At 45.8% G+C, this 24,705-nt stretch overlaps 3 protein-coding genes across 8 annotated transcripts in view; 1 reads left to right on the plus strand and 2 right to left on the minus strand.

The window, feature by feature from the left end:
* LOC119379248 (cyclin-dependent kinase 14) overlaps window positions 1-5,710 on the minus strand; it is a 150,646-nt gene extending 144,936 nt beyond the window's left edge. The window contains exon 1 of the mRNA XM_037648493.2: window positions 5,524-5,710. Coding sequence (XP_037504421.1) covers window positions 5,524-5,572 — 49 coding nt within the window. The 5' untranslated portion in view covers window positions 5,573-5,710. The remainder of the gene's footprint in view (window positions 1-5,523) is intronic.
* Window positions 5,711-5,797: 87 nt separating this feature from the next.
* On the plus strand, window positions 5,798-23,123 carry LOC119379250 (pre-mRNA-splicing factor CWC25 homolog). Its single transcript, XM_037648496.2, has 9 exons — window positions 5,798-6,017; window positions 6,139-6,311; window positions 6,456-6,598; window positions 6,661-6,754; window positions 11,287-11,356; window positions 14,879-15,487; window positions 15,796-15,905; window positions 22,522-22,680; window positions 22,983-23,123. Exons 1-9 carry the CDS (start codon window positions 6,000-6,002, stop codon window positions 23,095-23,097), a joined length of 1,491 nt encoding a protein of 496 aa, XP_037504424.1. The 5' UTR covers window positions 5,798-5,999; the 3' UTR covers window positions 23,098-23,123.
* The window catches only part of LOC119379246 (armadillo repeat-containing protein 8), a 62,840-nt gene continuing 61,086 nt past the window's right edge, over window positions 22,952-24,705 (minus strand). For all 6 annotated transcript variants that reach the window (XM_037648488.2, XM_037648491.2, XM_037648490.2 and 3 more), the window contains one exon: window positions 22,952-23,321. In XM_037648488.2, the coding sequence (XP_037504416.1) occupies window positions 23,291-23,321 (31 nt within the window). In that variant the 3' untranslated portion in view covers window positions 22,952-23,290. The remainder of the gene's footprint in view (window positions 23,322-24,705) is intronic.

A 24,705-nucleotide genomic window follows, 5' to 3' on the forward strand; every position in this document is an offset into this window, starting at 1 on the left:
CATGAGGTGCGTAGTTGGTGTTCCTGAGCTCCGACAGTACGGCCGGGACTGATAAATGTGTGCGATTATCTAACCACGCGCATCAATCGCGATGACTGCTATCTGTGCACATGCCACGGCACAGCGGTGCCCGACAAAGCAACAGTGCAGTACAATCGTAGGAGATAGTTTGTAACTAACGCTCGTGCAGTGCACGATTACACGAGTACAAGCTACCTATATAAAAATTATCGCCAACAAGTAACACGCATATAGCGCTAATAAAGCTGATTGTGCCATATCTCACCAGTCAGCGTGGCCTATGCGCGTGTCCGCAGGAACTTCCTCGTCGCTGCTCATACTGGTGTCCATTTCCGAGTCGCTGCTTTGTAAGGGATCGAAGCGGAAATGATTCGCGACGTCGCGAATCGCGGCGATACCCAATTCCAGGTCGCTGTCATCATCACTTGCCGATGTTGATCGCGACGACGGCGAGGACAGAGACATGTCTACGCCATCAGTGACACAGCTGGGACGACTGCACGTGCGCTCCTAGCAGACGAATGCCAATGTGACATCACCAGTTTTTGTTGAAGCGGCATCAGCTGTGCCGCGGCCTCGACGTGGCCGCGAGGTGGCGCTGCCAGCACATACAACTTGGCGGGCTTTCCACCCATTTTGAACCGCGCTCGATAGCGAATATAATAATCAATATTACAGATATTCATTCGTCACTCAGATGCGTTTTAGGTCGCGAATCGCTACTAGGGGGTCGATAGCTACTCATTGACGCAAAAATCTTGACACGAGTAAATTTGATGTCAGTGCTCCTTTAAGTACGGAAGTACCGTACCGTCATGGTCGGCACGTCGCTATTTTAGTGTGCATGGCCTCGATTGGCCACTGTGATCATTTCATCACGTACCTATCAGCAATTTCAGCGTCTAGCGCACACACAAGACAACGACCGAGTGACAATCGACGTAGACTCACTCCATCCTTGTCTTGTGTGCGCGATTCGATTCCAATAAGCAACTCGCACAGCTATGAATTTTTTTTTTTTAAGACTACGGGCCGACCACGACGGTACGGTATTTCCGTACTTACCGTACGGTAAACCCACTGAGTGGGTAAACCGGGAAAGGCTGGCGTGATGACGATGACGTTAGAGGCGTCGCACCTTGGTGCACGAGACAAAACCGACGGGAACCCGTCGGCATTTTAGTCAGGGGCCAGTGAAATGGTAGACCGCGTCACTTTCCCCACGAAACATCAAATATATCGCGCGGTCTGAAAAACCGTAAGATGAGTGAATCCCAAGAGCTTTTGCCCTGCTTCTTGTGTCATGCACTGCGACAGGACGACTAAACACATACAATGCTTACGTTTCGACACGATGGAGCCCTCAAGATTCTTCGTCACAGCCCAACGGTGCGAGAAGTAACGGCTGTGCCACGCGGTGAAGTGATGCAGAACTATCCCAACTGTATATTTGCAGGTGCAAACTTCAAGATGTCATATCGCGCCAAATACTAAAATTAAGGTATTGATGGAAATAGAATGCCAATAGAGGCTCATCCAATGCACGTTGGTTCATATTTTTGCTAGGAATACATCCACGCGAAAGTGACAAGCGAAAGTGGACCAAAACCAAAATTTCGGCATGTTCGTCGAGTTTCCTCCCCCAGAAAACACGTGCGGTCTATTCGTCCTGAATAAATTTCATTGCGTAGTCTGGAACAATGCAATGAGTTAAAAGGGAACAGCGGCGTTTTTAAATGCGAATGCATTTCTTAGTCGGGGACGTCAGGCGTCTGTCGGTGTCCGCGCGCCGGCAGGTGTTATCTCTCCGCTCTCACTCCCTCTCCCATAGCAACAGCTGCGGGCGCGCGCGCTTATCCTCGCCCCTAGCAATCGGAGCAGGTGGTGCGGGCGGAGTAGCGGAGAGTGAGTGGAGAGGAGCGCGCTCTGGCGTGTGAGGGCGCTCGCATCGCGGGAGCTCGGCGGAGCTCCCCCGTGTGTGGAGAAAGTGTAGGAGAGGGTATGTGCAGTGCTTCGCCGCTCCTTCTCTCGTCGTTTGCTCTCTCTCCTCCCTGCGCCCCACTCTCCCGTCCGCTCGCTCGCACGTGTATATAAATGGAGTGAAGCGCGCGCCTCACTCTCGACCGTTCGCTGGCTGGGCGCCTCTCAAGGCGATGGCAGAAGTCTGTGAAGGCGAATGTCTGACGGCAACGGTACCCCTAGCAAGAAGTGTAGACCACAAGGCTGAGATTATGGCCGTCAGGTACAATGACAAAACAAACAGGTGCTGATGAATGTGTAAATAAATGGTTACGGTACAAATCCTCATCTTGTCATTAATTTACACCATTAAAATTACTACGCCGTGTACTTTCGGTGCAAGAAATGCATTCGCATTTCGTCACGATTCCCTTCGGAAAGGTGGGGGCATTTTTACAAAGATATTTCACATCGCCGTTTTTAGATCGCATTGACAGACCTCTAACAGGTAGGGTGGTTCAATTTGCTTGAAAACTCAATAATCTTAAAAAAAAGATGACCAAAAGGAACTGTGTAGCTGCTTCGTGTAACGATGACGTCACAACGCCGGAGCTAAAAAAATTACGCCATCTCCCGCTAAAGGGGACCATGAGGCGATGCGAAGCCGGAGCACTTGCACGATCGCGTTCCGTTGGCGTTCGTTGGGCATGCTACCGACCTCGTGTCGTGGAACGCGAAGAGGGACGCTATGCGCGTCGTGTCTTCCATCTAGCCTGGCCGTTAATTCTCACAGGGCGAGCGGGGAACGCGGTCGACAGGCGGGCGAGAGGGGGGGGGGGGCAGCGTAGGAGAGGAGAGAGAAGGGGAGGGGACGCGCATGCGCTCGAGCTCATCGCGGCGTTGTGCAGGAGAGAATTTCGGCATGTCTAGCTCGCGATTCAGAGGAAGAGTGGAAAGGGGGATGGGAGAGGGAAAGTGGAGAGGGTGAGTGGAGAGGGGGAAGGGGTGGAGGGGGAGGGGAATGGTGAGGGGAAGTGGAGAGGAGGTATGTGGAGAGGGTATGCGCATGCGCAGTGAGGGTGGTCACGCCGCACACCACCATCACCGCCGGATTGAGCTCGACCTTAAGATACTTCGCATCTAAAAAGAGAAACTGGCCGTGTCACCCGAGAATGCACCAGGCTGTGCCAGCTTTCACACTTGACAGCGGCGATTTCAGCAACGAATTGAGCGCCTCTTCCTCCTTTTTTATTTTTTTCTTGGCGCCTGTTTCACGCAGATCAGCGAAGTTTGAAGGTTCGTACGTTATGTGACAAGAAAATCAGAAAAAAGAAAACTTCGTGAGAATGCTCTGTTCAAGACAGCAAATAGCAAACCACAACTTTTCTATTAAAAAAAAATGAGACTGTCGCCATAACACCAGAGGCATGGAAATAACCCCGCGTAACGACCTTGTATCACGATGTCACGACACATGCAATTGAAAACCGTCATTAGAAGAGGCATTACAGTAAATTATTCACAGTTCTTTGATGCGTTCTGGCATTCTTCTTTTCTAATTTGGACATCTGATGTTCACGTAACGGTAAAAGTAAACACACGGAAATATGTCTGCTAACCCCTACGGGCATCGATTAATTTTATGCATTGCAAATTTAGTTTCACTGTACTTCTTTATCAGTTAAGAACCATGGAAAAATATGATTGCGCAACAGATTTAAAAGTTTTTAACTCTCCGAGGATGTTTTGTCGAATTCAGAGAAAATATAATCTACGCGAGAACTTGGTACTTGAACGTCGGACGTGAGCACATCAACCATTTAATGTTTAGCACGCAGGAAACGTTCTAACTCACTTGAAAAGTATGCCGGATGTGAAACACAGACTACAACAACAACAAAATAAGTGATCCTACTGTATGAAAATATACTGGCACTGGGAGCAACACACAGTCGTTTGCCTTCCAATTTGCCGCACGCGTCCTATCAGCACAATTTCAATATGCATACGGCACACTTTATATATTTTTCATCGGTAATTTTTGTTTCAAATGCCATATCTTGGTGTCCACAACTGCACACAACAACACAGTACATACCACGCCTGGAAGGCCATAAAACTTCTCACAAGACATGTTTTTATGGAAAGTGTTAAAAGTAAAACTAACTAGTCTTACAGCCGCAGCTGCTTCTAAACATGCGACGTCGTATTCAATAACGAACGTTCACGTGAAAGATGTGCTCATACATTTTCCTAAAGACTTGCAACCATGGTAAATGGCTCACAATGGCAAACACTCGACGTTCGAAAACATGCATCCTTATGACACAAGTGACGTCGAGCTCACAGCAAGACGCCACAGCCACCGCAACCGTTTGTTTCGATTTCGCATCCCACCGTCACATCTGCACCGTGAGGGATACTGTCGGGCCCCAGGTTTTCCTGAACACACAGGGTTCATTTCCAGCCATTATAAAAATGTGGCCACTGTGGCCTGAAATATAACCTATGACCCCTGGACTCTCTGTTGAGCAATCCAACGTCAAAGCCACTTCGCTACCTCTGCGGGTTGGAACAAATTGTAATTAGAAAACAGGCAAGCATTCACGCTGAAAGTATTCTCGCGGTTTTTGAAAAATTTTATGGTGAAACTGGTGCTAATTATTTGCCATGCACAAACTTACTGCGGGTTGCGCAGGCGAACTACTAGTCCACGCGCTTTAATCGTATTACGGTAACATTGATAGGTACTGTCCTACCATATTTCTATAAACTAAACTGCACGCTATATCTCAGGCTTGAAGCTCCTTTCAAGCGTCAGATAGAGCATAAACAAGGCATAAGCGCTTATAGAAGTTCTAATTTCCAATCCATCTCTACGTAAACACACCAAATAGATACTACAGATTACTGTTACTTCATTTAGCGCTTATTTCATTGCAGGGAAACGATCGAAGTACTAGCACTTCTGGGACTAGATGCGCAATGCGCTCACAATTAAGCGCATACAGCGCCCGTGGTCATATATGATGCTACCACTGTTTGCTCTCGGAGCAAAACACAGCTGTTGACGTGCGCAAACGGAAAATCTACGCGGCACCCTGGAGACCGAATATATCAGCCCACCATCAGCGCGACCGTGTTGCACGTTACGTACTGTACATTCGGAGTGACCTGCCGACTTTTGCTAAAAGACCTCTGCTGAAAGGTCAAAACACGACACGTCGTTGTCAACTGAAAACCGACACACACACTGCTTTCTAATTCCCGAACACTGGCTGCAGTTTGCCAGTAGTAACAATGAAATCAAAGCCACAATCCAAGAGGAGGAAAAGAGCAGTGCCTTAGATTACACATGAAGCCCTTCACGATTAAACACACGCACACGCTTCCGGCAGCAGAACTTTCGTCGACACTGCCGATCAGTCTCCCGGGTTGTTTGCCAACAGATATACGGACTCGCTGCTCTAGGCCTAATGTCAATACAGATAAAATGAGATAATAGAGCGCACTCGACAGATAAATGGACACATAAGTGTTCACCTTCTTTCGTTGAGGGCTTCCAGTTCTTACTGCTCACGGAGAGAGACATAATGATGCAGGGACACGCCTTCCTGCATGGATTGAAGGCGCGACCGACAAACTACCGCGACCGCAACCACAGCATGTTGACGCGAAGTCCGTCGAGTGGCTTGCTAGCCTCGTTGACCCGCTGGCGAAAACCGCCGGCACAACCGTGCACAACCGGGCGGCTGCTACTGCTGCTGCTGCGGAGCGGCCGAGCAGCGCGCTGTCGTCGGACGTCGCTGTTGTCGCTGCCAGTAGTGAGAGGTGAGAGCACGATTGACAGCGACATCAAGTGTTTGCTGTTAGTTGCTTCTGATGCTGCGGCAGCGGCGTCAGGCAGTCTTCTCAACGCAAAAATAACGCTTGTCATTAAGAAATGGCCAAAGAGACGAGCGAAAAACAACGCTTGTGATCTGCATCAGAGACACCATCATCCTACTTGAGCATTCACCATGGGCGGCGGCGATCTGGTAAGCTAGATAAAGTTGCGTCCCTACAGCAGTGCTGTTTCAAACCGCTTACTCCACACCTCGACTTTTCAAGGCGTCAAGTCGCTGTAAATGTTTAGCTCGCTGATGCTTCTCGCTTCAGAACTTGAAGAAGTCGTGGCATCCATCGACGCTACGCAACATCGAAAGAGTATGGAAGGCGGAACAGATGCGCGATCAGGAGAAGGCGAAGATCGAGCAATTGCAAAAAGAGCTTCAAGAAGAACGCAACAAGCAGGAAATGCGCCAGTATGCTGAGAATAAAGGTGTTGTAAAGTACGTATTTCACTACCCTATGTGGTAGCTTATTTTTCGTCTGTACGTCCGTCCTTTTATATATATATATATATATATATATATATATATATATATATATATATATATATATATATATATATATTTCTTTTTATTGCATCGCAGAAAAAGGGAGGAGCGACTCGACTGGATGTACCAGGGAGTTGCTGGTCTGGTGGACAGGGAACAGTACCTGCTTGGTCGCAAAGTCGACAAGAATTTCGAGATCATGAAGAAAGAAGAGGACGGTGTGGAGGACAAGAACGAAGGTAAACAAATCGCTGTGCTGGCTCTTGGCGTGCTTTTCTGTTTAATCTATACATTTTTACAGATCAGCAGCCCGGCTCTATTTTCACGATGGCGCCTACTAATGCTGCTGTGGACCTGGAAAACAAGATACGAGAGGACCCATTATTTGCCATCAAGTGCGCCAATTTTAACATATATATATATATATATATATATATATATATATATATATATTGTTTTTCAAGCAAGAGTTCTTGTTTCATCTTGTGAACGCGTTCAGATGCAAATCTAGATGTTGTGCCACAAATGGCTTGGCTTTCAATCATAAATAACTGGTAAACGCTCCTGTGCCATACCGCTGTGAGCATTAAATTAAAAAAAAAAGGAACTGGTGGTTCACTCTTATGGTGCATGCAAATTTAAGTACAGGAGCGCTCCTGCATTCCGCTCTCATCGGAATGTGCCTGCCATGGACGAAAATCGAACCACCACAAAAGCAAAGTAGCAGGTCTTGAGACTAAAGTTTACACATTCATTGCGCCTTAATATTGGCAAACACATTGAGGTAGATTGCATTTTTTTAGATTCTTCAGAAGCCTCTGGCGCCTCTGGTACACTGCTTATTTTTTAATTATCCTTACTCAACTGAATACTCTAGTTTGAGTGTTTCCTAACCTACCGCTATCAGTACGCAACCATCAATGACTATCAATTACCTATGTCATGTGTAGCATTTGGCATCCCACAAGGCTCAATGCTAGGTACTTTACTCATCCTGATACATATTAAAGGTCTGCCTAACAATTGATCCTCCTCAGTGCAGTTATGCACATATGACGGTGGTATTTACCGTGTGATGCATAGTGTTAATGATGTGCATATCCTGCAATCTGACCTTGTCAACGTAGTGGGCTGGTGCATAACACAGAAAATGGAACTGAACCCCAAACAATATAAAATAATGTGGTTCTCGCAATGCAAGCTCCCACGTGCATATTGTCTTAATGAAACTGCACTCAACATTGTGTCTTCACCATTTAGGTGTGCTGCTATAACATCAACCTTAACTTGGAAAACCACATATCAATTTAATAATCTGCAATGTAGCCCGCATGTGGCTTATATCCGGAGCAATTTCAGCAAGCCTCCCCCCCCCCATCCCCCCGCTCCTCTGCTATAAAAATGATCTACAAAACATTACTATGCTCTAAGTTAGAATATGAAGCTGCTATATGGGATTTTAACCAAGCTAACTTATATAATCTGCAATGTAGCCCGCATGTGGCTTATATCCGGAGCAATTTCAGCAAGCCTCCCCCCCCCATCCCCCCGCTCCTCTGCTATAAAAATGCTCTACAAAACATTACTATGCTCTAAGTTAGAATATGAAGCTGCTATATGGGATTTTAACCAAGCTAACTTATGTCAAGCTATTGAACTTCAGGAGAGTTCCGCTTATTTTATTGCTTCTAATTTCACCTCTAACAGCCATTAAAAGTAAGCTATTGTTGCCATCTTTGCCACTGCATAGAAAGATGCGTGCTTTTCATGTCCAGTTTGTAAAGTTTATCACCATTCATTTTTATGAAGACATCTCCAAACAGAACTCTCTTATCATGTGCAGGTCATAAGCATAAGGCAGGATGCATTTGCACTCTCACGTTTGCTTGTTTTTGCCTCTCACTTTGAACAAGTGGAACCACCTTCCCATAGATATTGCTTCTATCACTGATCATGCCAATTTTCTTAAAACCTCAGCTTTTTTTTTCTATCCAATGAATTAGACTAACGGACTGCATATACATTTGTTATCCAGGAAAATTTCTTCGCCTGCCACTTTTTGGTCGTTAACTTGATCTGTCCTTTTTTTGTTATTTTTGCCTTTTTTGCCCTTTCATATGACCAATTCTGTCGTTGACCCAACTGTTGACTTTCTTGAATTTGTGCACCAACACATATGGTATTCATGTTCTTTTTTTATAGTAATCACAGCTTTAACTTAGTATGACTGTATTTCTAAAATGATAGCTGCTCTATATGTGTTTTGTTCGAACCATGTCATGTTTGGTTTTTACGGTTCTTTAAAAAGTGCTATCTTGTTATTCTGCTCCCTTCTGTGATGCTGTTGCAATGGAGGGTACTTAAATAAATAAACAAATGGCTAGGCATAGCGCAAACATCCCCTGTTTATAGAGAACAAACGACGGTCAAGAGTATTAGCTTATACAGTATACAGCAATAGACCTTTTTCAAGCAATCCCAGAACTCCCTGCGGGCGCGCGAAACACTATGGGAAATGTGTGTACGATGAGCCCGCCGGCTGTTCCGTCGCTCGCTGCTCGTTGGCGGCGTGGGAGCACCAAATGAAAAAAACGCGTCGCTGATGGTTGACTATTATTAAATCCTAAATACTACATGTCTGAACGCACCTGCATGTATCTCTACGCATGAAATGCGAAAGGAATGGTGCAGTTAGTGTAGGTATTACCGAGCGGAGCAGTTAAGCGGCATGCGAGTTATTACGTGCTGATACATGCAGTCAAAACGTGCTATCGTGAGAAATGTGAGCTGGAACCCCGAATTTGTATTTATTCAATGATTACTTGTTCACAAGCCGCTATGGCATTTAGTGCCATAGCGACTCGTCATAGGGTTTAACCAAACTGTAGAGACGTGCTACAGTGTTCTGGTATACAAGTGACTATTTGATTTTATTTGACAAGTCACGCGCTGTACAAAGAATTGAGCACATTCTAAAGGTGTTTAAAGAAAAAGGGATGGGACTAGAGTTCCTTTGCGAGATGCCTTGCTCTGATAATTTGCGGTTTCTTGATACATGCTTATAAGTTTTACTGCGGAGCATGTTTGCGGGCAGTGTAGCCCGCGTTCAGCGAAATCTGTGTTTAATTTCACGTCGGCGCATTCGAATATTGTTAAACGAAAAATTTTGATGTCATGATTACGCACGGCATTGGAAAAAAACTTGCGCACATAAGATGAGCAGTAGTTTCCAGCAGAAAAGTGATCAAAGAGGCGGGATATCCTGCGTATCGTTCTATCGGTTAGCGAAAATCTGTTCGCATGGCAAAGAAAAATTAACATGGACGTCCTCCATCCATAAATAATGAAGAAACTATAAATATTGCAGTTATTCCACATATGTATCAGAAGTCGCATGACCTGAAAAACGCAGGGAAGCGATGTGGAGGTGAAGGTTGTGTTTGCCGCCCTAAATAAGCTTAGTCGCATTAAGGTCGCAGGGGTCTGCGGTGGGCAAAGAAAAATTCGGTCAGAGGCATGCCAATTGTTTTGTAAATAATGTAGGAATTAACCACAAATTTCTCTTTCTAGTGTCCACATGTACATCGGCCAGACTGGTCGGTGTATTAATACGCGCCTCAGCAAGCATCGAAATTCATTGAATGGAGCCGTCTCATCTCGCATCGCTGTGTCAGTCATGAAAATGTAATCCCATCTTCGAAAGCACAGTAATCTTATACCATCAACCTAATCAGACAACGCGAGAAATTTCGGAGGCAATAACACTACACTTTGGGTCAGTCAACCTTCTCAGTCGTTACAAGACAATGAATTCAACTTTATTAATCGACTGTAAGCACGCGCCTTGGTTGTTTGACTTTTTCGTGCCTCTTTATGACCGCGCAACGCACTTCCATTTCTGTATATATGCTTTTTTTCACGCACGCAATAAACTTTCAGTTGTGTGTGAGCGCTGGTTTGTGCATTTCCTTCCTTGTACTGCTCCTTTCTTTTTTCGCTCTAAGTATTATTCCGACCTGTAGTTATAGCACCAACGAAGGTTAGTAGGCACTTATCGTTCGTTACATATATGGTGCGAGCGACGCAATGAATGTATCTCATTTCCCCAAATGCCAACTACACTTTCTAGTGTACTCTTTAAATATCAGAACCTCACACTGCACTAGTCGACAGTGTCGTTGGACGTTGATTCCAAATACATCCGTGAATCATAGACCGCTCCTGCACTTCATAGACAACCGAATTCTTTTTTTTTTTTTTCATTTATGCCGTAAGGCGCACTGCCGCAAAAAAAAATAAATAAAAGGTGATGCTTCTGAGCCGCTCAACTGGTCCAGCAGTGGGACAGATGGAAATCTTCGAGAGGCTGTCGCAGCTAAACACTGAAGTTCGTGATTTAATTGCGCAGTAACATGTTGCACCTTGCCAAAATCACTGTGTCTAAGAAGTCCTGGCACGGCGCAAGTGGAAAGCTACAGCGCGAGGCCCGCGCGCTCGTCGCGGCGGCTGGTGCGGCGTACACACATTTCCCATAAGCGCTTGCGCGCCCGTTGGTGGTGCTCGTGTGCTTGAAAAAGGTCTATTATGTGCTGAAAGTGTTTATCAAGGTTTCTTATTTTTATGGTGCACTTTCTTGTCTGCAGTCACCCATAAAACTTTGCTCAATCTTCATGGGCTAGTGTTTCTCTTGATGGCAGTAGACTGGTGGTATAGAGCTCCCCTTGCAGTATACGATAAGAGTGCCATACACAAGCACACAGCATTTCCATATGTGGTTGTAGTAATGTTGTTTGCAGTAACATCAATGTGTGCAATTTGTTACACTGGACTTGCATACCACTGCCACAGTGCCGAGTACAGTACGTAATAGCTACACTAATGCATACAGTTTGGAGTGGCATTGTAAAACAATTTTTTTTTTCTTCAGGAAACAGGAAATGAAGACCAAGAAAACATTGCTTAGCAATCCTGTCAAAATGAAGCATCTCAAAGAAATGGTAAGTTTCCAGTCAATATTACGTCATTACGTGTAAATGATTACAGTGAGCATTATTGAGTAGAAGAGTAGTCATCTAATTACACAACTCTAGGAAGTTGCAAATTTTTTTTCACTATTAATTACATTTAATTTGTTATGCATAAGTCTAGCATCTCTTACTGAAGTCACTTGGTTCTAACATAATATTACTATATCGATGGCAGACTAAAATGATGATTAGGTACAGCACTTTTTCCTGTAGTATCCTACATACACTTGATCTTCAAAGAGATACCTGCTGGTTCTTCACCAGCACCCTAAGGCAGATAAATGCACAGTTCTTGGAACACAATCGAGGAACGGAGCATACTGTGAACGTGCGCGTGGCCCCTACTGAAAGAGTGCAAGTTGATGCAAGCTAACCCCATGAAAATTTCTCAGGCAGCTATCCCGACTACACAAGGGCCCTGTGGCACAAATCAACCATGTTGTTTTTGTTGCTGCTTCCAGTACTATGGAAATGTGGTGTCATCATAGCGCAAATAGGAATGCTCAAAACAAAGTAGCTATAATTTTATTTGACTGGATAAACCACTTTCTGCTACAAGAGCAACGCGCAATGGTAATTTTCGGCAGCAGACGTTTGGTACACGTGACAGTAACTCTAGTGGCTTTGGGTTCTGATTGCATTGATGCGCCAAGTTGCACGCAACATTTGTATCATTCCAGCTAAGCCACACTGCTGTATGCTAAAAAATATAAAAACATTTTTTATCACATAGAATAAGATTTTTGCGTTTCAATATGATATTTTGAAAACAATTGCAACACAGCACAAGGTGCACTGTGCAGCAGTTTCCACGCCTGTTGGTCATACGTATCGTGTATGGAGCGTGGGCAGTCACAATCACGTGGCAAGGTTTTCAATTTTACGTTTGTGTCGGTAGTAATAGTACATTGTGTATAATCTTTTGCTTAGCCTTTCCTGCACTATGGTGTACTGCACTTGCCATGAAGTCAGTTGTGTGTGTGGACTTTGGTGTGCTATCGATGCACAGTTGCTGGCTGGGTGAGCAGTGACAGCACTCCAGGCATTTTTCACTGGCTACCAGTGAGCCATAAACAATGGCTCATGTGGCTACAGGTGGTTGGTCTTGTGAATGAACAAAGCGTACCTACCCGCCGAGCGTGCGCAAGTCTCAGTGACCTCAATTCCTTTTGCAATGGTGTGTCCTAGTACAGCACGACTTGCAGAGCATGGCTTTGTCACAAGAGCTCGTTCTCAAGGTTTGTCAGGTTGTCTGGACTGATTGTTTCAATGGCGCACTAAATGACAAACCACGGGAGCATCTGCTAACTACCGCACATGGTTTATTGTAACCATAACAACACCATCAAAAAGAGTGGTGGCAAAATGCTGTGTAAAGACCACCTTGAAGTAAGACTCTCAGTTTACCTCTGCAAGAGGTGCATGGTGATTGGAAGCAACCAGTGATGTCACTGAGAGATTTAAATGCAGAAGGAAAAGTTGTCGTTAGTCATCTGGTCGGGTTTAGGATTTTGAAGACTAGTAACTTCAGTTCCTGTGCACCAATTTTCATAGTTCTTTTTGCATTCATCTCAATATCCTATAATACACACACTCCAGTGCCACAGAAGGCAGTCAGAAGAACATTGCACAGCCCCCATAGCCTTGGACACTGTCATGCTGCCCAACAGATCTTCCCTTTTATTACTCCCCTGCACAAATACACCAGCAGCTGTGTTTGGCCCCTTTAATCTACCATGGAAGTGGGCTGCTACTCAGAACAACGATGCCCAGCTATTGTCTAGAATAATATGTAGGTCATTCTGTGCTTTCACCATAAATTATTTGTCTGTATAACGGTCTGCCTGTACATTTACTGCCCCATAAATGCATTCATTCACAACAGTCTGAATCATTTCATGGTTGCTAAAAAAAAATAAACACTTCTCCATCTGGATTTGTGGCCCTCGTGAGAAACTTAAGGCTTAGCGTCTCATGAGTGCATTTCTAGTGTACATTCTGAATAAATGGACAAACGGTAATGGCAGCATAAAAGATTTCTGAAGGCTTGTGGTTTGCACCTGACAACATATAGCAAAGTTTGAAGCTCTTGCTTCTGCGGTGTAACTCCACAGTCCTGCCAAGCCAAGGCCGCAGAGGAAGAAACATTTAGGAGGTGAAACTCCTGTTAGAACGGTCGTCGGTGGGCGTCCAGATAATGTCACAAAAAATACAAAAATAACATGCACCGACGGAGGCACTTCAATTGGCGGCGCCTTGCGGCGTGAAGCTGCAACCACCAAAAAAAGAAAAAGAAGCTCTACTGGCCGGGCGCGCCCGGCAAGCACGCCTGCGCGCGTTCTCTCTAGCAGCATTTGGGAGCAGACGACAGCGGTGTTTGCTGCAGCGGGCACACAAAAATTTTTGTGGATTGCCCTTTCAGAAACCTTTTTTTTTATGCGACGGCCGTGGCCGCTGTGATAACACTGCTGCGCACAGTATGCTCTTCTTCGGCATTTGCTAGCCTAAAATGGCACGCAGGTACTTTGTTGAAACCTGCAAATGCAGGGAAAAGGTTGAGCAAGAAACGAACGTGGCCAAACGCGCTTCGCGTCCATGCTCCGTGACTGCAGCGGAGCGGGAGCAACGCACGTGGCCGGTTCCCTCGGAAACCGAAACGGCTGCATTTCCCTTGCGTGCCGCGAGACGCCGCCAGCATGAAGTGGCTCTCCGGCAGTGTGACGTTATCTGGTCGCCTCAAGTAGCGAAGTTGCACCTCCTAAATGTTTCTTCCTCCGTGGCCAAGGCAGGATCTCCCTGCCACTCCTGTAACATAAGCTCATGAATGATGAACTCCATGTAGCAGTCATTTGGATGACCGACTGGGGTAACAACAATGGTGTTTATTTTTTGGATGAAAGAAATTTGTGTTCTCCTAAGTAACCAGCAGCAAACATGAAACCACATATTGTGTTTGAAAGCCAATGTCCAAAACTGAAGTTTTTTTTTTTCTATCTCAGGAGAGATGCCTGACCAATCTACACCTTATTACCGTACATGCAGTAGTAGCCTATGCACACAATGCCAAGAGCCACAAACAATTCTACATATTGCATATCTTATGCCCTTAGCATGAAATGCAGAGGAGGTTAAATTTTTTCAAGGATTTTACAGATATCAAGTGCCCTTCACTCAGCTTTCTTACTAGATGACTGCCTGTAACATTTACAGCATAGCCTTGGAACTTTCAACTAATTTAAAAGCCATGATTGCTGCTGTGCCAATAAAAACCATATTTGCTCATGTCTCCCATAATGTCATGGGGCTGCACAAGTTATAATTTAACATTGATACTATTGCAAGTTCTCTGCTGCATGTAGATGAGTAATATTTTGTTTAGGTATTTACACTACTTTTTCTACTGATAGGGGTTTATTTACGATTTTTTTTTAATTTTAACACTGCTGACTCCACTTGAGTGCATTTTGTCACTAAAGGGCCTTATCATTACAGATTGAACAGTCTATAAAGAGCTCAAAAAAAGCCCACAAGAAGAAGAAAAAGAAAGAGCACAAAAAGCATAAGAGGAGGTCACCCAGTGTGTCCAGCAGTGGTGACAGTACTGCCGATGAACGTGACAGGCGTGACAGACCCTCCAAAATAGATAAGAGAGACCTCAAAATTGCCACTTCTAGTCGTAGGGGTGACAAAGAGCACAGTGTATCCAGACACCATTCAGATGGAGTATCAAGGCCGAAAAGAACTTCATCACCCCATGCTCGCTCGCATACTGATAAAAGCAACACTGGGAGGGACACCCATCTACGAGGCCAATACGAGAAGAGTAACAGCAGCCAGAGGGAAACCTCACACCACCAACCTGTGTCGACGGAAAAGAGACAGAGGCGGCATCACTCTGCGTCGCCGGACTCCGAAGACCATCGCGAATTAACAACACAGCTTAAACGACCTGTGAAGAGCAGCTCCCGATCACACAGCAAGAGGAAGAGACATGACTCGAGTAGCTCTGAAGACCAAAAGGATAGTAAAAACAGTCAGCGCCTCCACAGTCCAGTCTTGGAAAGCAACCAACATGATAGAAGGCCCAAGTATGGTCTCATTGTAAGTGAACCCACATCACTAATGACTGCATCGCGTGACCGATAGCACAGTCTGTTGCTTCAGTTCTAGGGTAAGCAAGGAGGGAAGATAGCTGTGCAAGTCCTGTGCAACAGTTGTAGGAAGTTGGGAATCCTATTTGTCCTTTGCAGCAACAGTTAAGCAATCCAATCATTGCAGGCAGACTGTGGTCTTGATCAGAATGCAATTCAATACAGCAAAACATATGCTTTGCTAAACGGAACATGGCAGTTATAAATTCTTTTGACTCCACTGTCATGAATATCTGTGTTTGCTCTATTTGGCTCTAGGTTCGAGGCAACCAGAGTCACAAGAAAGAACAGCAACCACCACCCTTGAAAGTGCAACCGAAGGAGCATAAGCAGACCAAAACAGCACCCCAGGCTACGCAGAGGCGCAGGTTTGCTTACTTTTCTTTCTCTACTTAAAGATAACTCAAGGTTTGTGCACTTGATGCGGGTCACTTCTGCAGACGTTCTGCGTGCTGCTACATTTCCACATGTTTGAGTGTCATAGCTTGTGCAACCAGTATATCTGGAATTCTAAAACCAGCAATTCCCGAGGTTCAGACTTTTGCACCTTACAGAAAATAAGTAACCGATTGCAATTACTGCCTTTAAAGTGTAATTGATTACAGTGGTCAGTTACGGCCCTAGAAAAGTAACTGAGCAATTATAGAAGTGTAATCGATTACTTTTGCATTACTTTCCTTCAAAATTTTATTGCCGTAATACAATAACACAAGTTTACTCAAACTACAACGAACTACTGTGGTAGAGAGAAGGCTGGAAGGCTCACTGTGGCTTCTGTGATATAGCGTTACACGTTAACTTTCAACAGGAGGTGTTTTTCAAAATTGTCGTCGCTGATTCTTCGCCGGTTCAGCTGTAGCAGCCGTTTAGCTGCTACACTGAACAGTCTCTCAATGCATGTGCTAGAGGGAAGGGCTGTAATATAACGTATGAACACTTTACGCACCAGCTCGTAGTTGCGCAGTTCTTCTATGCTAGTGTCCATGTCCTCTGTGAAGTGTCGCGGTTTGTTGTTGCTGGCGTTCGACTAAGGTGTTGCAGGTAAGGCCAAGAAAAAGGTGAAAAAACAGGCTTTGTAGGGACCTCCCATCTTGTAAGACAAAGGGTCCCTACAGAGCGATCGCATATTTTTTGAGTCAAGAACTACTGTAGAAGACTGGTTAAAATTTGTTTTTTTTTTTTAAAGTCAGTTTTGCCACAACGGCGAAGCAATGAATGCGATAGCAACAAATTGGAATGTAATGCGAAGAATGGAAAGCAGCTCGAAATTGCCAGCGCGTCACTCGAGCCCAAAGGACGCACGAAAAGAACGCACACAGGACGAGCACTAACTATCATGCGTCACAGCTCGATACTTCAAATGCACTGCTGAAACATTAAGCAAGACGCACGAAACGAACGAACAGGTACACACAGGATGAGCGCTAACTAAATGTCGCAGTTGTTACTTATTTGTGTTTGAACAGCGCGCTCCTTTCGCAAACGCGGCCGCTGCAGCGATCGAAGTGACTTTCGTACGCTCTGACTTCAGCGCGGACATCGCAGGGAAAGCACAAGACATACAACCCCCCGCTCAACCCCCCCCCCCCCCCCCGCCTCTTTCCTCGAGATGAGCGCACGAAGGCGACCGCGCCCTGTAGGGCGAAAAGCATCGGCGTTCGCAGGAGCGGGGCGACTTGACCTTTAAAGCGCGCACTTCGCGCCATCTCGCTGGTGAGTAAGAGAGCACGCTGAAGTAAATGGTGTATATAAATAGCTCGCCGTTAGCATGCTGAAAGACTGTGCCATGGGAGTGAAACTTCCTATACCATCCATGGAACGCGATATTCGCTTGCAGCGCCGGACGGACACCTGGTGTTTGGGGGCGGTACTAAAACATGGCGGCGCATTGCAGACACGCACTGGGGGACGCTAGGGGGGGGGGGATTTAGCGCCAAATTCAATTGGGATGCACCAGCAAGCCAAATTGAGCGAATGGAAGGTATTCATGTGGTGAGTGCGCGACCTTCTTCCTGTTGCGCAACCCGCCACATGATCAAAGCGGCAATAGTTGCGTTCTGAATGATGGTTTGCCCATCCACCTATTGTAGCACCACGTATTCTAAGTAAGACTTTGTTTTTGTTTACGTGTACACATAAATTAGACTCGAATAAAGAGCGGAGTTTGTTTTAATGTTTTATTGCCTAAACGTACCATTCATACAGTAAAAACGCAACTTGAATATTTTACGTTTTTACTCGCATACAAAAGTAGCATACTGATATGCCGTGCAAGCGTAAAAAAACAAAACGAGCAGCATGCAGATCGTACCTTTGGTCCGCCGGGATCCGAAAAAATTTTACGCTGGTGTGGCGTGAAAATTTTCGACACCACTCAGCACAGCACGATTTGTGATGACGGCGCGAATCCATTCATGCGTCTGTTTCGCTGAAGCTTGGAAGGGTTTCGCTGAAACAAACTTTACGGTGGTAAAAGCGGCCTTTGGGACACCGTAGGCCGTAGCATACATGGGCGCGCGACAAGAAACGCCCATTTCTCGCCGTGAGAGATAGGACGGCACAGTTCCCGTTTTCCACTCCGGGTGGCGCTCGTATTTTCGCAATCTCGAACTGCAACCTTTAGGCTCACTTGAGTATTAAAAACTCCAGAGTTAATAAGTAACCTGGTAATAAATATAAAATGAAACAACGTTCATTTATGCTCGTAGGTAGTACAGCCCCCAAACATTAGGATCGCTGCGGTCACGGGTCAGAATAACCGCGTAGTTTCATCCCCCTTACTGTACTCTTCGTGGCCTAGCCGTCTAACTCCGCGCGCGTTTCGGAGCGAGAGGGCGGCCGTTCGATTCCGCGCGTCGGATAGTATTTCTGAATTTTTCTTTGTGGCTTTTATTTGTTTATATATATATATATATATATATATATATATATATACACACACACACACACACACACACATACGGTGCATGACGACGGCGACGGCAAAAACCAGCCTAGACTGCCCATCTAATTGCTATCGCAATAAAAAAAAAAGCGTTCACCAAAATTATAGCTCGGCAACGGCGCAACAGGGCGCCACCATTCTGGGCTCGTCGTAAAGAGCATTTCTCCGTGTTCAAGGTCTCTGTTTCCATTTAGTAACAAGCGTACAAAAAGCACATGTTTGAAGTTCAATTCAAGACCTCCGATTGGCTGCTTCTGCCGTGATGCTCGCTTCGGGATCGTCGTCTGCTGCTTGTGCGTCGCGAGGTCGTGGCTGTCAAAATTGCGCTACTTAGTGACGCGTTCGCACTCGTTCTTTGTTCACGGGTCGACGAATTTAGAACGCTTTAGTTTGGCAGCTGCAAGCGGAAGCTCAATAATCAGATTACGATAGCGCGCCGCACTCGTCGCGAACTTCGTAGACGTGCGACTGCAATAGCGTTGACTCGTTGGACCCGCTGTTAGTCTTATCAGCACTTCGGAGTTTATGACGAAGGCCACCGCGGGACAACTCTCTGTACTCGCAGTAGAGCATGACGTACTTTGAAACATCGGGCACCGCGGCCATGCACATCGCAACCGAGCTTTCTACTCGATGTCGTGGCTAGGCCTAACTCCGCTCATGGTGCCGATGTACGAGATAAATCCGAACATTGCGGGCAAGAACATCACGCTAGCGAACATGCGAAAGCGAAGAAGCCGCAATGTCCTTTGTCGCAAGCAACGGATCGCATCGCCCGCTGGCTCCTCAGAACTGCGCATGGGCATTAAATTTTGCGCATCGGCAGCGGCTAGCAATTTAGCGCGTCAGCGTCCCAAAACGCAACACCAAGCACGCTGCGCGCCGATTTTTTGTCGCTACAGCTAGGCATAGCTGATCATTGACAGACCGGAGATCGGCGGCCTTCGTTCTGAACTCGGTACGTCGATATCCGCGGCGCGCTGCTCCCGTCCCGAAAGTATGCTAAGCGATGTTTGAAGTCGAAAATTAAAGGGACCGACAAGTGGCCAGAACGGGCGATTAGATCCTGGTGGAAATGAAAAGGCCGTGAATTATAGTGACAGATTCCAGAATACTTTTCGCGATCTGAGTAGAATTTATATTTTTAAATCGCGTCTAAAAGTAACAAAAACCGGTATGTCGCGCAGCCTAGCGCGAGCGCCATGAACCAGGCGTATGCAGTCTTAAGCACTTTGTTGTACGGAGTCTAATGCTTTTACACGCACCAGAACGAGGGCTGAAAATTTGAATATGTATGTTATTGTCGATTCCCGTTTGTTTCTAAGGTAAAAGAAGTAAAGCAGAGATGCGGCGCTGCTTTCGTGGCTTCCAGTGAAACGGAGGCTGCGGCGCATAGACGTCAGACTCTGGAGTTTCCAAGACGTGTGGCGCCACCTGTCGGAGAAGTATTGAGTAGTGCATAGACCGACTCTCTCGCACAGTTTGCTATGGGACCAGGTGCAACTAACGAGTGTGAAAGAACGATTGAGCTTAATATCGCGTGTGTTTGCGCATTTAGCACTCAGAACGAGAGCTGTGAATTCTTCTCCGCTAGTCGGACGCGCCACTGAACCGTCGTGAAGTGCTTGCTGGATCACTCGCCTGAACGACGGCGAAAACAGCAGCAGACGAGACCCCTTCGCACGCTACGAAGAAACTCCGCAAAAGACGCACTGTTGCGTTGTGAATTGCCACGGACGTAAAATACTGAATAACAACGTTCAGTTTTACCGATTTCCGTAGTTGTCGTACGAAGAAGAAAGGCGAGAGCGCTGGATACGGGCCGTTGCGAGCGTGTTGGGTAAGCGAAGTACCCGCGTTCTCCACAGCCGGTGGCATGAATGTGTGGCTCTGCTGTTGTTTTGCGTAGCCCTGATGCAAAACCGTGGTAACCTTGACTATGACGCTCAGCAGAGGCTCTGACCGCTGTGCTTGTCGTGTAACACGAAGTGAGCAGCTAGAGGCAGACTGGAGACGCGTGATACGCACACCGCGACGAGTTGGTCGTCACAACACAGCATCGCGGACGTACGTTTTGAAGGCTCAGAGTTCTGGTTCTAACTAGCTAACAGAGCTAACAGCACCACGTGCGTCATACAAGTAAGTCGCAGAATGTTGGTCGTGACCCCCTTCAGGTTTGTTTCGCCCGTGTCTTCCGCGGTTGCCGTAGCTATCTCGGAGGCCACGGTTTTGCCTTTGGTTGTACCCCGCGAAAGTGTACACGCACGTATCCCCATTTGCAGTACATACAAACGGAAGACGACCATCAAGAGACCATTTGAGGATGCGTAATAAAACACTCCAATGCACAGGAAGCGAGAGATGAATTAAGGGAGAATGCAACTGAAAAGGCGAAAATCGCCGGAGCCATTCGTCCCTGATGAACCGAGTTTTGTACCACTGATCGTAAGATGCATAGCTAAGTAAATTGATCGTGTATGTAGGTACTTTATCGCTGTCACATACGTATATACCCGATCTTAACGCATTTAGGCTCTAGAGAACGGATGTCGGAGGGCTTGCCTCGAACTCGGTGTCGTGTGATGCTCGCGTGTACTTGCGAGTTGCAGCGCGCGGGAATAACTAAAACTTGTTTTGCATTGCACTCGCAGTTCGCTTTGATCAGCTTCCTTTGTTTCTGAAGCGTGGATTGGCGGAAGAAGCTTTCCAGGTCTTTGATTTTCAGGAAACCGCGCCTCGACACCAACGAAAGAGGATGGTTATATTGCGGCCTATGCACATTCGCTTGCGGACGGCTCTCTTTGCACTACCCAGTTAGTGCCAGGGCTACGATGAGGGCGCTGGTGGCGGTGTTTTTCGCAGCGCCGCCTGGGCAGAGTCTGACGTCTATGCGCGAGGAGTCCGGCGGCGTTTCCCGCGTAGCTCGACTCTCGTCTGCTCTCGTCGTATCGGACTTTTGAGGAGTAGCACGCAAAATGCCATCGACATACTGTTCTGTGGAGGACTGCTACCACTTCATGAACAGCACTGTATCCTACCACTTGTTTCGTTTTCGAAGGCTTGGCTTGGCTTGACTAAAATGTGATAAAGCGACCTGTGTACGGCCAAAGTACTTCTATAAGAAGCCCCAGAAAAACGCTATAACTATTGTAAAATAATTTAATAGGCTAGAAAGCAGTAGTCGCGGCACCGCAGGCTTTGCAAACGTAACATTGCCTTTTCATACTTAGGGCATAACTTGTCACCACTGCTGGCGTATAATCGCTATCGCGCTCACTGATATTAAGACTGCATAATCGCTGCAGATCGAAAAACTCTGATTACAAACGTTTTACGGCGTTCTCCGCATTACCACTCCGTGATTAGAAGCTCTGACCGGTAAGCTTCACATTGCACTCAAGAAAACGGGTACCACAAAAGTTGGTTGTCGGTCCCTTTAATGACCGTGGTGGAAAAGTCCGCTCTAAAGGAGTCCTGACCACCTTGCTGGCCTGACATTTTCGTCAATTATATCCGAATGTTCGTTGTACCAGAATCTGTTGTAAACGAAGCTCAATCAATGGAACAAATACGGAGCTCGGCATAACGCTGCAAGTTGGTGTGTAATATCCGAATGTCTGTTGTAAACAGATCCGTTGTAACGAGGTTATACTGTATTGCAAAATTAAATTAAAATGTAATTGATTACTTGTAATGCGTTAAGTACACCTCTGCCAAGGTTACTAATTAACACACTATTATGAAGGCTGGCAAAGTGTTGTTGAACAATCACACTTGGAGATATGACTACACTTGTGACATCTGGTGTCCAGTCACACAAAATTTTATAGAAGTGATGTCTCGGGAATGTTCAATGATATCGGCTACGCTTAAACATTTTTTTTAGTGCTGAAGGCATTTAGGCAAATACAGGGCAGTTTTAATGAATAGCTATAAACTCAGTTCAGAGATTGGCTGGAAGGCTTTTGAACAGTACAAGTGTGTAAAACACTCAGGTCACTGTTTCGTTTTTGTTTTTCCTTTCATGATGATTGCAACAGACCATTGAGTGAAGAAGAGAAAGCGGCAGCTCGCAGAGAGATGATGGAGAATGCCCAGTGGCACGATGAACAGCGCAAAACTATCGTCAATCAGTATCGGAAGAGTGAAGCTGCTGAAGAAAAGGACCGCCACAAGGACATCGGGGAAGGTTTTATCCGGTAAGGATAAGGCATGGCACCTTGCAGTAACGGCATGGTCACAAGAAGTTGCATGATGCTATAGAGCTTTTGGATATGTCCCATTGTGATTTTGCTCAGATGAAGAGCTCTGCAAGTGCTGTTGGTGTCATGAAGATAAACACGAGACATCACTTTTGATTTTATGTACATAATTTAATGCTAACTTGTCCTTGAAACTGGGGACCATCTAGTAGTCTATCGTTTAAGTGCTGGTGGTCACAATGTTGCACTGTGTGTCGACACACTTGAATTTGTTTATTTTATCGTTGCCCTGTTTTTAGGCCCATGCTGGCAAAGGCTGCAGACACTGGGAGCGTGGAGAATCGGATCAAGCAAAAAATGTACACTGTGCAGCGAGCCAGCAGTGCCATGGACGTCCATTTCGCTAGAAAATAAATCACCCTGCACTAACAACTATATAAGGCCATTTCATCACATTCATGTAAACATTTCTACTTTCCAAACAAGCTATGCATTTAAACATATTAAAAACAATTGCAATGTACAGCACAGACTTTAAGCCTGCCTTTAACATAATTTGCCACTGTATGCTGCCATTTGCCTTCATCACAACAGTGCTGTCCGAAGATCATGAAAACTGCTGCAGTGCAGTTTTCACCCTGCAAGAAACAAAAATCCAGCAATTAGACCTCTCACTAGCACAGCATTAATTTGGGTAACACTAAAATCCTTTGGCCCGCAAAAGATTCATTCTTTCTGGTCAAAGTGCATCATTTGTCATGAAGGCACCAGGTGCACGCATCCGAAGTTTCGTTACATCAAAACTACAGCACAATAATAATTGTTGGGGTTTTACCTCCCAAAACCACGATATGATTATGAGGGACGCCGTAGTGGAGTGCTCCTTCGTAGTGTTTGTAGCTGCAGCAGTTGATCCCAAAAGCGCGTGGTTATTTTATAAGCAGCATTTTTCGATCTGAAAAGCCTCTAGACATGTACAAGGGCATCCTCCAGCAACGCTGTGAAGCGATAGCAATGCTGATAGCCCTCCTCGCATTATGCTCAAGGTTCTGCTTTCACATGAGTGAGTGAAACTGTGGTTAACCACCTTCATATTGACATTTTTGGCCGTTTTTGAATGTAAGAAGCAGGTAGAACAAGTTTTCCGAACGCTCGTCGTCATGCGAGGTCCCTTTACCACCTCGCAAAGGCCCTGAGGCACTCTTCGTACTTCTCTTAACTCATCGGCAGGTGCCACTAGGCCCTCGGCTAAAAACGTTCATGCTGCCGCTCATGAGCATCGGATTATACGTCAAGCGAAGGCGGCACCACTGTTTTTCTCAGTGCAAACGAAGGCATATCTGCACGTTTTAAGCTAGAAAAGATTATAATAAAGAGTGTGCTGCATTTCAGCGCTAATAGAGAGACAATTAATAGTATACACAAGTACAAGATACCTACAAGATCACGTGATCGCCTACAAGTGCACCTTCACTTTTTTTTTGCCGCGAAAGGCGCCAAAAGTAATTTGAAGTGAAGAAATAAAAACATAAATTGGAGTTTAACAAGGAAAACAGGGTTAGTTTTACACAATACAATAAACAATCTTTCCATAAGAGGAGTTATCTCAATTCGTGTTCCAAGCAGGCCTCAAGCTTTTTCGCCTTTATTGAAAATGTGGCTGCCACGTCATGGGAAGGTCATGGGATTTGATCCCGTGACCTTCGGATCAGCAGCTGAGCACCATAACCACTGTGCACAAAGTTTCTTCGCTAAAGAGGAAAAAAAAAGTTTTCAATAGAGCCAAATTTGGGAAATGATAATAGTGTGTTATGTCGCAGTGCAATGCTGCAAGTCTCATCCACTAGGGAAGTGTTGCCACAAATGGTATAAGTAGTTCACAGTTGCCACTATTAACCCTTTTAGGGTTTACGTCGTACATGTATGGCATCACCAAAACAGGCACCAAAGGGTTTACACCGTACATATACTACATCATTGCCTGCATGTTTAAAACGCGCGCCTTTTTCGATCATTTCTCTT

Source organism: Rhipicephalus sanguineus, chromosome 1 (assembly GCF_013339695.2).
Source record: "Rhipicephalus sanguineus isolate Rsan-2018 chromosome 1, BIME_Rsan_1.4, whole genome shotgun sequence".
Classification (NCBI taxonomy): Eukaryota; Metazoa; Arthropoda; class Arachnida; order Ixodida; family Ixodidae; genus Rhipicephalus; species Rhipicephalus sanguineus.

Excerpts from the sequence above, each read along its gene's own strand:
- LOC119379250 (XM_037648496.2), top strand. Across the intron at positions 11,357-14,878 it reads TGAAGCATCTCAAAGAAATG|ATTGAACAGTCTATAAAGAG; the intron begins GTAAGTTTCCAG and ends TTATCATTACAG. Across the intron at positions 15,488-15,795 it reads GGCCCAAGTATGGTCTCATT|GTTCGAGGCAACCAGAGTCA; the intron begins GTAAGTGAACCC and ends ATTTGGCTCTAG.